This window comes from Mustelus asterias, chromosome 5 (genome assembly GCF_964213995.1).
Source record: "Mustelus asterias chromosome 5, sMusAst1.hap1.1, whole genome shotgun sequence".
NCBI classification, from domain to species: Eukaryota; Metazoa; Chordata; class Chondrichthyes; order Carcharhiniformes; family Triakidae; genus Mustelus; species Mustelus asterias.
The window spans coordinates 126,961,308-126,978,357 of NC_135805.1; the positions used below are offsets into that span (position 1 = coordinate 126,961,308).

General features: G+C 43.4%; 2 protein-coding genes across 6 annotated transcripts in view; one reads left to right on the forward strand and one right to left on the reverse strand.

The window, feature by feature from the left end:
* Positions 1-17,050, reverse strand: part of LOC144493796 (uncharacterized) — a 293,145-nt gene that overhangs the window by 7,125 nt on the left and 268,970 nt on the right. For 4 of the 5 annotated variants that reach the window (XM_078213293.1, XM_078213294.1, XM_078213296.1 and 1 more), the window contains exon 8: positions 3,145-3,391. In XM_078213293.1, coding sequence (XP_078069419.1) covers positions 3,145-3,391 — 247 coding nt within the window. Of the gene's footprint in view, positions 1-1,578; positions 3,392-17,050 lie in introns of those variants that run through there. The other variant, XM_078213297.1, reaches the window with a different exon arrangement.
* Positions 3,290-12,946, forward strand: LOC144493795 (uncharacterized). The gene is made up of 2 exons (XM_078213292.1): positions 3,290-9,605; positions 10,683-12,946. The coding sequence occupies exons 1-2, from the start codon at positions 7,167-7,169 to the stop codon at positions 10,725-10,727; spliced, it is 2,484 nt and encodes an 827-aa protein (XP_078069418.1). The 5' UTR covers positions 3,290-7,166; the 3' UTR covers positions 10,728-12,946.

Genomic DNA, 17,050 nt, shown 5'->3' on the forward strand with positions numbered 1-17,050 from the left:
AAACTTATAAAATTCTAAAGGGTTACACAGGGTAGATTCAGAAAGAACGTTCCCAATGGTGGGGGAGTCCAGAACTCAGGGTCATAGTTTGAGGATAAGGGGTAAACCTTTTAGGACTGAGGTGAGTAGAAGCTTCTTCACCCAGAGGGTGGTGAATGTGTGGAATTCAGTACCACAGAATGTAGTTGAGGCCAAAATGTTGTCTGATTTCAAAAAGAAATTAGATATAGCTCTTGGGGCTAAAGAGATCAAGGGATATGGGAGGAAGGGGAGGATCAGGATATTGCATTCGATGACCGGCTATAATCAAAATGAATGGCAGAGCAGGCTCAAAGGGCCGAATGGCATACTCTTGCTTCTAGTTTCTATCAGTTGAGTAACTGGACAAATACATGGCAAGCGCAATATAATATGAATAATTGTGGAATCAAGGACTTTGGACGGAGAAACAGAATAGTGGATAGATCAAATGGTGATAAATTCGGAATTGTTGATGTACAAACGGACCTGATGTCCTAGTACACCAGTCACTGAAAGTACTCAGGTACAGTAAGCATTTAGAAAGGCAAAGGGTATGCTGGCCTTCATTGTGGGAGACTTGAGGTCAGGAGCAAGGATGCCTTACTACAGCTGTACAGGGCCTTGGTGAGATCACACCTGGAGTACTGTGTACAGTTTTAGACATCTTATCTAAATGAGGAAGTTGTCACAGAGGTAGTACAGTGGAGGTTCACCGGACTGATTCCTGGGATGGCAGGATTGTTGTATATGAGGAGAGATTGGGTCAACTGAGCCTGTATTCACTAGAATTTAGAAGAATGAGAGGGCATTTCTTTGAAATGTATAAAATTCTGATAAGGTTGGACAGACTGGTTGCAGGGATGTTGTTTCCTCTGGTTGAGGGTCTAGAACAAGGGATCCCAGGCTCAGGATATGGGGTAGAGATGAGGAGAAATGAGGATAGTGAACCTGTTGAATTCGCTATTTCAGAAACCTGCAGAGACTAAGTCACTGAATATGCTTAAGAAAGAAATAGATTTCTAGACACTAAAGGTGTCAAGGGGTGAGATATTAAGGGGTTAATATCTCATGCAACTACGAGCTTTTGCAAAAAACCTGCTAAAACAGAAGTTGGATATCGAAGGCATAAATAATTTTAGCTGTCCAGAGTGCGGTTAAGTGCAGTTAACCACACTCATTTCTGCTGTGAGCTGATTTCGAAATGACAAGCTTAAGACATATGTGACTAACGAACTTCTCCAGAAACAGTTCTCTTACTTTCAACATAACCATATTAGGACTTTAGATAAGTTTGACCTGACTGGAACAAAGGGTGACTTGTAATTAGCTATATTGCATCAGACCGCATATGACCATGAGAATTGTAAAGCAACATAAAGGGGGACTGTCCCATTGTTCAGCGCGCTTTTGCTAACCGACTCCCAGCACTGAGTGGAAGTTACGTAGCAAAGGTTTGCCAGCTTGCATATATGTAAGACAAATAAAGAACTTTTGAATCGGGCGACAGTTGGTGTTTGCCTTTGTATCAAGGACGGAAGAGTCTCCCGATAACGAACTTAACAGGGGTATGGGGAGAGGTTTGGGGTATGATGCTGATATAGAGGAACAATCATGAACATATCGAGTGGAGGAGCAGTCTTGAAGAACTGAATGGTCGACTCCTGCTCCGAGTTTCTATGTTTCTAACTTTAACGTTACATTCCTTGTTCTGGGTTTCCCCCAAGAGGAAAAAGTTTCTCTCTACCTGCTCAGATTCTTTAATCATCTTGGACACCTCAGTTAGATAATCCCTTAATCTTTTAAAGTCAAGTGAATACAAACATTGGACTGAATTCTCCCATCTGGGACTAAGTCAGGGGGCGTGATGTTTCCCTTTGTGGAGCCACAATGTGAAACCACACAATAATTTCTGTCCCTGGTGTAATTAATTATGCATCGGGGTGCTTTACGCCGTCTTACGTGGCAGGGTGGACTTGATGGTGCCACGATCTTTGGATGCCATATTTAAAAGGCGCCCAACACCACTGACCCTGCTTTGAAGAAAGAATATGGATCTCCAGAAAGACTCTGAGGCTGGAAGATGATCCTCCTCGAAGACACTGAAGCTGGATGATCCACCTGATGGATGCTACACCCACCCACTGCTGTGATGTTCCAGGGTCACTGGCAGCCTCCATCCTAAATTCCAGAGGCAGCTCCAGGCCTTCTTCAGGTAGGTCCTGACTTTCGCATACCACGTTGGTCCAGGCGTGTTTTTGAATGGCATGTTTTCCTGTTGGTATCATGGAGAATGGGTGTTGTGGAGGAGGGAGGGGTGGAAGGTTCTGGTCAGGCCTTCATCTGCATCCCATTAGTGGGACTCAAATCATTCTCACACTGGCCTCCTCCAATCCTGGCCCCTTGCATATCTACAACTTTATTCACTCCACCTTTGCTGTCCATGCAATTGTTTAGGCCCTAAGCTCTGAAATTCCTTCCCTAAATCATTCCCTCTCCCATTAAAAATAACCTACTTGACTAAGCTTTTGGTTACATGGCCTAACTCCTTTGATTCACTAACAATTTTTGGCTCATCATGTTCCCAGAAAAAAAGGCAATTCAGCATTCTTATTTCCCCATTTTACTGGTGTTTCATTTTAAAGTATAAAAGTATACAAAACCAGTTCAGACCAGTATTCTTATTTCCCTGGTATACTGGTGTTCCATTTTAAAGTGTACAAAACCAGTTCAGACCAGTAGTCTTATTTCCCTGGTTTACTGTTTTTTTCCTTCGGGGCTGCTATGAAACACAGAGGTTTTACCACGTTAAAGGTGCTACATAAATCCAAATAGCTGTTCTTTACTGGCAATCATGTGACAATTTAGTTGACAATGAGTTCAAAGCTCCAATTGTATGAACAAAGCCCAGAGGTTCATGCTGTCATGATCAGCATTGCAAGACAGGAGGAGTGCAGAAACTGTAAATGATCATTAGGTTTTGGTATAAAATCCAAAATTATCATGAAGTGAACTCCATCAAACAACTCAAAATGTGATCATGGTGGCAATGGCGAGGAATAAGGGATTTTAAAAACAAAAAATTCTCCGATGGATTTGCAGAGGTTTTTGGCAACTTTCACTCACCTGCAAGGTCCAATGAATCACTTTGAGATTCTTTGTCCTCTTCACTGACGACACTCCATGAATAAGCGGGCACCACAGTAGGTGTGGGATGGAAAATTCCAGCAGCTGTTGCTGTAACAGAGCTTTTTCTGCTGGTGGTGAGTTCAGCAGGTAGACAAGCGACATTGTTTAAGCCGTCAACACATTCCGAGCCCGCTGGACAAGCATAGATAAAGCAATCATTGTAATTCTGCTCGCAGTTTGCTCCCTGAAAAGGAAAAACAGAGAAAAAAATTCTCAATTGCAGATTCACGGATATGTTACAACACAGAGGATTTTGAAAGCAAGGACAGCAATTTTAAAAGGGATGGGTGGCTTTACTGTGAACCATGTAGGTCAACAAGCACAGGGATGGTGGGTGAGCAGGGATTTCAGCAGCAGAATTTTGGACGGCCAAATAAATGGAAGGTAGAAGGTGGGAAGGCAGCCAAGAATAATCAAGACTAGAGGTCACAAAAGATTCCAGAGTCCACATTCTTGGACCACACTTCAAAATCCTTCATTGGTTGGAAAGCACTGTGGGATGTCCTGCTATGTGTTCTTCCAACACAAAAGGGTTTCAAGTAACACAATTTATTATATTTATCAGAGTCACAAGTAGGCTTACATTAACACTGCATTGATGTTACTGTGAAAATTCCTGAGTTGCCATACTCTGGCACCGATCTGAGTACACTGAAGGAGAATTTAGCATGGCCAATGCACCAAACCAGCACTTCTTTCAGACTGTGGGAGGAAACCGGAGCACCTGGAGGAAACCGGAGCACCCGGAGGAAACCCATGCAGACATGAGGGGTTGTGCAGCTGAAGAGCTGTGGCTGGGACAGAATTGGGGGATGGAGCTGAGGTAGAAAGAAAGTAGATGGTCAAGTTGTAGCACAGATCTGTGGTCAGAAGCTCAGGATCAATTATGACACCAAGATTGTGTGTGTTCTGATCAGCCTCAGACATCTGTCAGCAAGAGAAATTCTGAGATTCAGGGTTTGTGACAGGGTCCAAAGAGAGGTCATCCAGGACTGGATATTGGGTAAATAGTTTAGCAATTTAGAAATAGTGGGTTCAAGGGTGAGGTAGCGGTGAACTGTGATTGTAAATGTAATGAGCATCATGCAGGATTGGAAGAAACAGATGAGGTTCAATGTGAACATTGAACCTGATGCTGTGATTACATCTCTGATCAAGTAGTTGTGAGTCGCACTCCAGAAACTTGAACACAAAATCCAGGCTGACTGTAAGGGGAAAATACAAGGGGGCACACTTTAAAATGGCAGCACAAGAAAGCACACTCTGAAATGGCTGCCTGGCACACACAGGGTTAACTGGGAAAGAAGCCAGAAAAACAGCCACAGGCTCCCGCTGTTCAGAAATAACGTCAAGCCAGAATCCTGACAGACAAACCACTTACAAAGTACAGACAGTGACTCATAGCAAACAAACACCTCAGGAAGCCAAAGCCAAGGGTCGAAACATCTTTAAGATAAGGAAACCCCTAAACAAAGAGCTTAGATTAATGTTAGAGGAAGGCGGGAAATATGAATGCGAGGGAACCGATTAGCACCCGCACAAGACGAAACTAGCCATTGATAGACCCATTCATAAAATGTTAAATGTCTATACCTGTTTGTATTCTTGTAAACATGGGGAAATGTACCCATTCATGAAATGTTAAATACTTGTACTCACTCAAACAATGTGATAATCTTCGAATCACCGGTCTACCCATTGTGTAAAGGGTATAAAATTGAACCGCTCCCGGCATACAATTGAGAGAAGGTTTGCTACAGACCAATGTGCCTTGTCTCCATGGAGCTCCATTTAATAAATCGTATTTTCTGAATCTCGAAATCTGACTACTAGTGGATTTTTCCCACAACAATGGCGTAGTCGGCTAGGATCCTATTACTGGTGAGACCGATTGGCCACGGTCGCAACCGGGGTAGAGATCACGGAATCTGTGACAGTCGGACTGGATCAGAAAATACGGTTTATAAGGGGGAAATATTTGTACTGTGTATTTGTGATAGTATTTGTTATAGTGATAAGTACTAACTGCTGATAGGAATAAATAACTGTGATTTGTGCTGATCGACAAAAAGGACAAGGTAGTGCCTGTCTCAAAAGCTCTGCCTTAGACTGGCTATTAAGAGCAGAAATCTGCCACGTGAAGGTCAGGAATTGAAGTGAGTGAGAGACACCAAGGGCACTAAAGGATTGTGAAGCACAAAAGGGCAGAAGTCGGTTTAACATCACCCTCTGTAGTGACGAACAGACGCAGAGGTGCCAGCTGATTGCATGAAAGTTATTGAAAAGTTGGAAACTGTACTGTCAATGTGGTGAAAAGCGGGGCGGAACAGGAGTTTGATCAACTCTGACCTAAACCGAAATCTGGTGGAGAAGCACATTGCCGAAGTGGTAATCGTGGAAGCCGTGAGTATAACTTAAAACCCTGTAACGGCAGTAAAACACGGTGTGAGAATAGCAATAGTGGCCGGGGGTAGTGAAGTCCCTACGGTAGTTAGCACACTTTACTAAAGAATAATCGTGGCCGGGGTTAGTGAAATCTGCGAAATGGCAGATAGTGAAGTTAAAAGGGGATCTGCAGGTTCCCTGATTGAAATCTACATGACAGACAGGAAGGAGTTAATAAAGAGAATGCAAAAGGATGGCTGGGATACTTCTCAAACCTTAGAGCAGCAGAGAAAGTGGATAAAGTAAAAAGAAACAGAACGAAGAAAATAGGAATAATATTAACACATCAGTTAGCAGGTCTAATTGAACAAACAATTGCCTCTACAAGGAAATGGAGAGAGGACAAAGAAAGAATTAGAGAACTAGAATCCCAAGTGAGGGAATTGGAAAAATGAAATCAGGTTTTAGAAAGGCAAGGGGGAGGAGAAACTGATCCTCTACCTTCTTATGAGTCTACCCAGCAAGGACCAACCGCACCCTCAGGAGAGTGGGAACAGCTGGAACATAACTTAGCGCCCATAACTAGAGGGGGGACAGCAGCGCGACCCAAGGCAAATTATAAACCCTTTACCCCAGGGGAAAGACAGCAGATAATGGCTTCCCTGGGCAAATTACAAACCAGAAGCGCGAACACCACATTCTGGGAGGAATTAGACACAATCTGGGTAGGACATCAATTACACCTAAGAGACATACACCAACTGGTCAGGGCAGCCTGTCCAGCGGATAAATGGAGACAGGTAGTAGGTGGACCCGCTTCCCCTATAGCGCAGGATTATAGTGGGGGACGGTGGACACATGTAATCCCCCTAACAGCAGAAATAGATACCCAACAACCACCCTTCTTACGGTTTAAGGAAGAAATTCAGAGGGTCTTAGGGAATGCCCCCACTAATTGGAGCAGAATCACCACCACAAAGCAGCTTAAAGGGGAAGGAGCCTCTGAGTACGGGGAACGATTGTTCCGAATATACCAAGAGTGCTCAGGACAAGTGGACCCGGGGCGAGGAGATCGAGCATTCATCCAAGCTTTTAAGGATGGACTCTCTAGTGCCCACCAGATCATCCTAAAAATGGGAGTGATCATGTCCCAAAATTACGATGAGCTGGTGGAGTGGGCTGGCGGCGTCCCAGCGGAAGAGAAACCACAGGCAAGAGCAAGGTTAGAAAGGGTAGCAGCCTACAGTCATGAGAGTGAAACAAAACCCAGATTGATCTGCCACAATTGTGGACGACAGGGGCACTTTGCGAGGGATTGCGGGACTCCACGGAGAAAGAGCAAAACTAGGAACAGTGGTAAGCATTGCAGCCACTGTAAAAGACACGGACATACGGAAGCCGTATGTTGGCATAAGCATGGGAGACCCCCAGCCCAATCCACGTCCCCAGCTGAACCCCAGGAACAAAAGGACACCCAGGGTCAGCAAGATTGACGGTCTGCAGCCCCCGTCCACAAGGGTAAAAAGGAGGGAAGGATTTATGTGTCAGCACTGGTAGGGGGCAGACAATGCGAGATGCTAGTGGACACAGGGGCATCCATATCCGTTACCGACCTACCCTTACCCACTACGAATAAAATGATTTATCTGACCGGGATAGGAGGGAACAAAACTCCCGCCTACCTTAGCGAGACCACGTTAGTAGAAATAAACAATCTATATATCCCAATGAAGTTCTATGTGTGCAGAAATAACGAGGGAACCATAATGGGGAATGATTTAATGAAAGAATATGAGATCCTGATAGATTGTGGGAAGGGAGAATTGATTTGGCCAAGACAGGACGGTCGAAAAATTAAAATAGGGAAACTCACAAGCCACCTCGAGACCATTAAGGTGGCCACAGTCACCACCAGAAAATGGGAGTTAGAGACAGGAGGGTTCGGAGCCATTTGTGCTTCCGTTCCCGGAGTATGGGCTGAGACAAAGTTAGATACCGGGTTAACCAAAACAGACCCAATAAAGGTACCGGGACCAGAGCATAAGCCACACAGGCAGTACCCAATTAAACCAGAAGCAGAGAAAGCTGTAGTAGAGATTGTGAAAGGGTTAGTGAAAAAGGGGATCCTGAGAGAAGCCACGAGCACCACTAACTCCCCAACATGGCCAGTGAGTAAACCTGACGGGAGTTATAGGCTCACGATAGATTACACTGGACTTAATAAAGTCACGTCCAAACTGCACCCCATTGTAGCAAGCCCTTCGACAATCCTGAATGGACTGTCACAGGAGCATAAAATATTTACAGTACTGGACATAGCTAATGGATTCTGGTCCTTACCCTTGGATCCTGAATCCCAAGACAAATTTGCATTTACAGTAGGGGACAAGCAGTACACCTGGACCCGTTTACCACAGGGATTCCACAACAGCCCCGCTATATTCCATCGAGTGATGAGTGACATCCTAAATAGGGTAGAACTGCCAGAGGGTAACACGACCTTACAATATGTAGACGACATCCTAATAGCTTCAGAGTCCAAGTCAGGACATCAAGAAGCCCTATACCTAGTACTGAGCGAATTAAAAGCCGCAGGGTTAAAAGTCAGCCCCAAAAAGGCGCAGATCGGGAAGTCACAGGTCCTATACCTAGGGCACCTTATATCCCAAGGACTTAAAGAAATGCCGGCGGACAGGAAAGAGGCAATACAACAGATGCCGCGGCCGGTTAATATAAGAGGGGTTAGAAAGGTGCTAGGACTATTCAACTACAGTCGGAGTTTCATCCCAGGGTTCACAAAACTCGCAGAACCCATACAAAGACTCGTCAAAGGGGGGAAGCCAGCTTTAGACCCCGTAGAGTGGGGACCCGAGCAAGAAGAAGCTTACACTAAATTAAAAACAGAACTAATATCAGCCCCTGGACAAGGCTTACCCGATCTTAACAGAGACTTCCACATTTATTGTAATAATGAGGAAGGGTTCTACTCCGCAATAGTGACACAGGACCATGGCGACAGAAGGAGACCCATAGGGTATTATTCCACCGCAGAGGGGCTGGTAGTCACTGGACTGCCAAGGTGCATAGCCGCCTTGGATTGCGCCGCATGGGCTGTAAAGGTGAGCGAACCAGTAATCATGACAGGGAACATAATCCTCCACACCAAACACACCTTGGTGGAAATGTTAAACACAGGAAAACTAAAGTCAGTCTCCAACATGAGAAGGGCTAAATGGGAAGCTGTCCTCTTACCTCCCAGTAAGTCCGTAACAATAATAAGGGATACGGGAAATAACCCAGCAGAAGGAATCTTAGATGGAGGAGAACCCCACAATTGTGGGGATGTGGATGCAGGAGAAGGAGAAGGAAGGATAAAGGACATGCCCCTGGTAACAGCGGAAGAGACCCTCTTTGTGGATGGGTCACGTAAATATGTGGAGGGATCACCCCGAACAGGATGGGCAGTCGTAAATAGTAAGCTAGAAACAGTGAGGTCAGGAAGAATTGACGGAGGCTTATCCGCACAAGTGGCAGAACTGGTGGCACTCACCCAGGCACTTGAGTTGCCCGAAGGTAAAGCGGTAAACATTTATTCAGATAGCCGCTATGCCTTCGGAGTCATACATGATTATATGACAGCTTGGGGAAGGAGGGGGTTCATAACGAGAGGGGGAACCCCTATCAAGCACCAACAGAGAATTGAGGCGTTATTAAGAGCTAGCGAGAGACCTAGAGAAGCCGCAGTAATAAAAATTAAAGCGCACCAGAAGGAACCCGGAAGAGATAGCCCCGACTGGCTAAATTTCAAAGGAAACCAAACCGCAGATAGGGCAGCACAGATAGCCCGAGAGCAGGAAACGATTGATGAATTACCCATAGCAACAATAGAACCAACAGAAGCCGAAGTAGACATTCAGGGTTTACATGAGGATACCCCAAAGGAAGAAAAAGAGAAGTGGGAAGCGCAGGGAGCAGTCAAGGGGACAGATAACATTTGGAGACGAGAAGATAAGGTAATAGCACCAGAGTGCATACAAAACACCCTATTGGGATTACATCATGGACTCTCACATGTGGGTAGAGAGGCCATGATCACTAATATCAGAAAGGAGTGGTGGTGGAAGGGAATGGGAAAGGATATTGCCCGACACTGTCACCGATGCGTGACGTGCGCGCAACACAACCCTGGCAGACCCATAAAAATTAAAATGGGACACCAGCCGAGACCCAAGGGACCCTGGGAACATCTACAACTGGATTTTACAGGACCACTGCCACAGTCCCATGGCAAAACTTACTGTCTGGTCATCATAGACCAATTCACCCGGTGGGTGGAAGCATTCCCAACTTCAAACTGCACGGCCACCACATTGGCCAGAATATTGGCAGAAGAGGTAATCCCAAGATGGGGGGTACCCCTACAAATTGATTCGGACCAGGGAACGCACTTCACTGGAAAGGTAATAAAAACAGTGTGCCAATTAATGGGGATAAAACAAAAATTTCACATCCCCTACCACCCGCAGAGCTCTGGAATGGTAGAACGTATGAACAGAACACTAAAAAATGCACTTGCTAAGGCCATGCAGACATCAGGAAGAAGGTGGACAGAGGTATTGCCCACCATACTAATGAAATTAAGGGCGACCACGAACCGGACCACCGGATTAGCCCCTTATGAACTAATGACAGGACGGGCGATGCAGTTACCAGAAAGCATCATAACAGGTGGGACCGATGTCGGTCCACTAAAAGATAAAATCAAGAGATACGTTCTGGACCTGAGCACCCAGCTAAAAGGGATGCGCAAATTGGTAAAAGACAATCAGGAAATAAGAGACGCAGAGAGCTGGAAATGCTCCCTGACGTCCCAACAGTGGGAAGTCGCGTCCTAGTGAAAACACTACCCGACAAACCAGGGTTTGCACCAAAGTGGAATGGGCCACATGAAATTATAATTAGTGGGGACACCTGTGCCTGTATAGACATAAGAGGGAAAGGTGTCTGGAAGCACTGGACGCAGCTGAAATTATACAAAGGAGATAAGTAGCTAAATTGATGAACTAACAGAACTGCTTTCCTCAACACAGGCAAAGACTGCAAGCAAGAGCTGGCGTGCGCGGGTTAATAAATGAAATAACTGTAAAAAATTGAATTGTAGTGTTAAGTTTTATAACTGTTGCGAATATGTATGTAATCGCGTATGTAATTGCATTATTTTGTGTTGTGGTAACCGTAAATCTGACTGGGCTAGAAGACAACTTGTTTTACAAAGCCCACATACATTTACATGGGAATCGAACTGTATGTTACCCATTAACACAATCTGTAGAAGCCCTATTTCTAGCCACCCCTGGGTGGACCCCTCATGACTTATATACTGTAGATACATCAGAGACACCCTGTAAGGGACAAATTGGCAAATATAAAAGAGGTTTACAGGGGAGATGTGTGGGACTTGTAAACCCCACAAATCCTACATGCAAGGGGTCCCAACAGGAGGGAGGAAAAGCTTGCCTAGACACTGCAAGCTATCCGCTTTGTTTCACGGGGCAGGGATGGGGATGTGCCTATGCCTTAGTCCCTAAGAATGATTCTTGTGTACAGACACAGTGTGTCCGTCAACATTGTCGGATCAACAAGGGACGGATTATTTGTATTTGTGACGAACGAAAAAGTTTAAATATAACCGCGGGAAGACAGCTTATTTGCGGGCAATGTAATGGGACTCACGTAAGCTCAGCCAAATGGACATACCCCTTTGATACTTACCAGGTGGTGGGATCAAACGGGAAGCTAAGTGAACTGAACAATTGGCAGTATGAGCAAACTCACAATCGGGACACTAAATGTTACCGGGCTAAGAAGGGGTATGTATTCCTCTTCAATGGTACCTACATGACAGAAACTCCAAACCTCCCAAACCGTTTTGCGGTCGGAACAATCGGGCCACTGACTGTTCCATGCCCTCAGAAGGGGTACATTTGGAGGAGAATAGTAACCCGGGCTATTAGCAGGGAATTCTGCGCTGACTGGGAAGCCCCGGGTACACTAGGATCCTCACTGGGGTATGGGTTCCTCGGAGCTTTATCTCTCGGAGGGTCAGCCGGGGTAATTGGAGCAAAGAATAGAAACCATATTGTTTGTGGGCTAACAATCCTGGGAAACAGCACTTCAAAAGCATTGGAGGCTGTCAACCAAGAAATGGCTGAGTTAAGATTGTATGCTCAGCAGACACGATACGCAGTGGACTACCAGTTAGCACAACAAGGGGGAGTATGTGTAATCATAGGCAACAAATGCATAACCCATGTCACAGATGAGTCTTACAATATTACACAGGTCATCAATGACATCAGGACGCAACTTGATAACTTTAGACAGGGACCCAGGAGAGGAAGTAGTTGGCTGGCATGGCTGGTGGGAGAATCCTGGGAATCGTACCTGTTACATGGGTTGATTATACTCATTGTCATTATACTTGTCTGTTGTCTGACTGTGGGATGCCTTAAAGCCTGTTTTAAAATAATGTTGACAAGAATTGTGCCAGGAGCCAGTGTGTACATCGAAGAAGAACCCCTAATGAAGATCCCCGAAGACGTCAGAAGAAATGAAGATACTGGAAGAAATAAAGACATCAAAAGAAGCAAAGAAGGAGAGAAGAAAGAGAACCTGTATATGTGAATGTATGATTGGTGGTCTGAGGATTGTCCAAGCTATAATCCGACCAACAGGAGGGACTGTAAGGGGAAAATACAAGGGGGGCACACTTTAAAATGGCAGCACAAGAAAGCACACTCTGAAATGGCTGCCTGGCACACACAGGGTTAACTGGGAAAGAAGCCAGAAAAACAGCCACAGGCTCCCGCTGTTCAGAAATAACGTCAAGCCAGAATCCTGACAGACAAACCACTTACAAAGTACAGACAGTGACTCATAGCAAACAAACACCTCAGGAAGCCAAAGCCAAGGGTCGAAACATCTTTAAGATAAGGAAACCCCTAAACAAAGAGCTTAGATTAATGTTAGAGGAAGGCGGGAAATATGAATGCGAGGGAACCGATTAGCACCCGCACAAGACGAAACTAGCCATTGATAGACCCATTCATAAAATGTTAAATGTCTATACCTGTTTGTATTCTTGTAAACATGGGGAAATGTACCCATTCATGAAATGTTAAATACTTGTACTCACTCAAACAATGTGATAATCTTCGAATCACCGGTCTACCCATTGTGTAAAGGGTATAAAATTGAACCGCTCCCGGCATACAATTGAGAGAAGGTTTGCTACAGACCAATGTGCCTTGTCTCCATGGAGCTCCATTTAATAAATCGTATTTTCTGAATCTCGAAATCTGACTACTAGTGGATTTTTCCCACAACACTGACACTTCAGTGCAATACTGAGGGAGTGCTGCACTGTCAGAGGTGCCGTCTTTCAAAGGCGTTGTTAAATCATACCCCTTCTGCCATTTCACATGGATGGATCAGAGCCTATGGTACTACAAAAGAAGAGCTCCAAGGTCTTCACGAATATCTATCCTGCAACCAACACCTAAAACAGATTTGTAACCCTTTGGGTTTGTTTTAATGGCCTTATTCGTCTGCATCACAACTTTTAGTATATTTGTACCTCCAGATCCCTTTAATCTCCTACCTCATTTATATACTTATTATCCAAGCTTTGTGACCTTCTTATTTTTCCTCAATTACAGAAATAGTGATTCATTATTGCCAGCTGTACACCCATTCTCCAATCTTTGTTCATGTCTTCTTGAATTTTCTTTGCAGTCTTAAATGTACCACACATTTTGGTGTCATCCACAAATTTTGGAATTGTGCTTCTGATTCCAGAGTCCACATTCTTGGATGACACTTCAAAGCTCTTCCTTAGTTGGAAAGCACTGTAGGATGTCCTGTCCTTGGTGTCTTTTGGATGGCAGGTGTTGGTAATAATTACACTTCATATTTAACACTGGCCATGTTGTCTTGTAAAATAGAAGGATTTGTTTGAACTGCTTCTGTTACACACCTTGTGACTCTCTAGTGCAACCATGAAAAGTAACCCTCCTGCTCCTGCAAAACAGTTGCACATAGGAATTAGTTCCCAGCTAATTAGTTCCTAGCTCTTTGCAGATAATGCAACATGTCCTCAGGTAGTTAAATAAATGAAATTTCTTTCTTTCCAGTGTTCAATTTTTTCACCCATTCAATGAGGACAGGTAGACTTTAAATGAATCCTGAGATAATAATGCTGTTATTGAGGTACATGAGGTTATGTTTGTCGGAACAGTGGAGATGTGAATTTGAAAGAAGGGTTTAAACTAGAATAGGTCGGAATAGATAATTTTTAGCATCCAGATTGCAGGGAGAATGCTTAATTTATTTTTACACAAATGGCTTATGAGGCTGTCAAATACATAACCAGAGTTAGGGATTGAAGCAGAGATTAGGTCAATATTTAAGAAGAGCTTAGATAGGCAGGTGAATAATTAAGGTTCATGAGAATTAAGTACAAGAGGTATATGTGATCAAGTCTACTGCTTGTGGGAGTACAAACATCAACATATATACATGTAGATTGTTGCGAGTTAGCATGGTTAGTTAAGGTTACATCACAGAATTAGAGCATCACACAGTGTAGGAGAGGCCATTCAGCCCATTCTGTATATGTTGCCTTTTAAAGTGAACTATTTAGTTGCATTACCTTACTCTTACTCCATCATCCTCCAAATTCTCTCCCGAGTGTAATTCAATTCCTTTCTGAAGTAACTATGGAATCTGCCGACACCGTCCTTTCAGGCAGCACGTTGCAAATCACAATTACTCTTGGAATAAAAATAATTCTCATTATCTCAGTTTTGTTCTTTTGCCAATTATCTTAAATCTGTATCTCTGGTTACTGACCCTTCTGCAAGTGGAAATGGTTTTGCCTTATTTATTCTGTCAAAACCAACATGTGTTTGTGTTTTTAACAGATGGAGATTTTCCACTAGCTTTTGAAGAGCAAGGATAGCAGAAACCATAATAGTTCGAGTTAAGTAAGGAGGAAGACGATGTTTAAAAATTTATATTAATGACTTGGATACAAGGATAGTTAGTACCACAGCCAGATTTTCAGATGTCACTAACATAGGTCGGATAGGGAGTTGCGATGATGAAAGAAGAAATTTAGATATGGATAGGTAAAGTAAACAGGTCAAAATTTGGCAGATGGAGTTTAATGAGGATAAGTGTGTGGTTACCTATTTTGGTAGGAAAAATACAAAAGGTAAATGTAATAACCCCAAGACTTAGATGGGGAATCCCTGATTGATCTCTAAGTGGGACTCATAGATACAAGTTTCCGTGGTGATAGATAATTAACGAAACAGGAACTCTTATCCCGAGGCCATTATAAAGTGGGCCCCTCAGCAAGTCCATTGATTCTATTCGACCATCCAGGACTGGATATTGTGTACATGCACGACAAGCTTGTGGTTTAACTTTTGCTTTGAAAATAAAACAGTTCTTTTCCAGTTGGCTTCCAGTAAATTATCTAAATGGTGAGAAATGGTGCTTCAGTGCAGAGGGATCTGCCTGTTCTCATGCATGAATAGTAGAAAGTTAGTATGCAGGTACAGCAGGTGATAAGGAAGGCAAATTGAATCTTGGCATTTATTGCTAATGAAATAAAATATAAAAGTAGTGAATTGTTGCTGCATTAGTGAGACTATACTTAGAATATTGTGCACAGTTTTGTTCCCCTTACTTGATGAGAGATGTAGTTGCATTGCAGGCAGCTCAGAAGAAGTTCACTAGATCGATTCCAGAGATGAGGGGTTTGATTTATGAAGAGTGATTGGGCAGTTTAGGCATATAATCCCTGGAGTTTAGAAGAATGAAAAGAGGTCTAAATGAAAAGAAGAATGAAAAGAGGTGTACAAGATGAGAAGAGGGGCTGACAAAGTAGACGTGGAGAGGATGTTTCCTCTTGTAGAGCAAACTAGAACAAGAGGTCATTTAGGATAAGATGTATCAGATTTAAAATAGAGATGACGAGAAATTACTTCTCTCAAAGGGTTGTAAGTCTGTGGAATTCACTACCCGAGAGTATGGTGGATACTGGGACTTTGAGTAAATTTAAGGAGATAGACAAGATTTTGAATTAGTAAGGGCTGTGGTAAATGGGCAGGTAAGTGAAGTTGAGCCCGAGATTAGATGAATAATGATCATACTGAATAGCGGAGCAGGCTTGAGGGGGTGAATTGTTTACTCCTGCTCCTAGATGTTATGTTCTTATGATTTAATGAAGCTGCTTGAGAAAGTGGAAACAGAGGAAGAGAGACCTCACTCACATAATGGTCTAATAAAAGCCTTGAGAGACAAAAGAGATTGTGACCTCAGGAGGAGCCAAAAAGGAGACAGAAAAAAATGTAGGTAAGAACAGAATTAAAAATACTGATTGAAGGTGCAAACGAACTATTCTGGATTTAGCAATGCTCTGTGAACCTCTTGCAAAATGAGATCACAACCTTATAGATTTATTAAGTATACAAAACATGCAACAGTACTCAAACATACACTTCAGCAGCGACTGCCTCCAGGTGCTGCCTCACTAATGCTTTATGCAGTAGCAGCAACACTTTCTTTTTATACTTGATTCCTTCAGCAATAAATACCAAAATTCTATTTTCCTTTCTTATTACCCGCTGTACCTGCATACTAGTTTTCTGCAATTCATGCATGAGGACACCCAGATCCCTCTGCACTGAAACACTCTGAGGTTTCTTTTGATTTAGATAATAAATTGGCTTTGAATAATCTCATTCATTTCAAAGATCTCACTGTCATTTGTACATTGGCCATCATGTAGAGTGCATGTCACACTGAGTCGGCCAAAAAAGAACACATTGTGTGGAGATTCCACGCTCTCCTCATGACTGCCTGGGTTTCCTCCGGTGATCCAGTTTCCTCCCAGATTGTAAAGGTGTGTATGTTAGATGGATTGGCCGTGCTAAATTGCCCCTTAGTGTCCAAAGATTAGGTGAATTAGCTGTGGTGGTTGTGCAGGATTACGGAGATGGGAGAGGAGGGTGCTCGTTTTCTGAGAGGTGGTGCTGACTCGGTGTCCCAAAATAGCCTCCTTTTGCACTTAGTTATTCTATGAATATTTTGATGGACTTAAGCAATTGAAGTTAAATCAACAAATGAAATGTAATGGAATTGGATTCATCGTGTTCAATTTGAATAGCACACTCAGAACTAAAAGTTATTTGCATTCCTTCATTATCATGTGTGATTGTGTACTTTCTCCGATGAAGTATATGTTTGAGTACTGTTGCTTTTTTTGGAAACTTAATAAATCTATAGGGTTGTGGTTCATTTTGCAAGAGGTTCGCAGAGCATTGCTAAATCCACCTTCTACCAGTATTATTAAAAATTGTTATTGGGATATGTGCATCACTGACTCGAC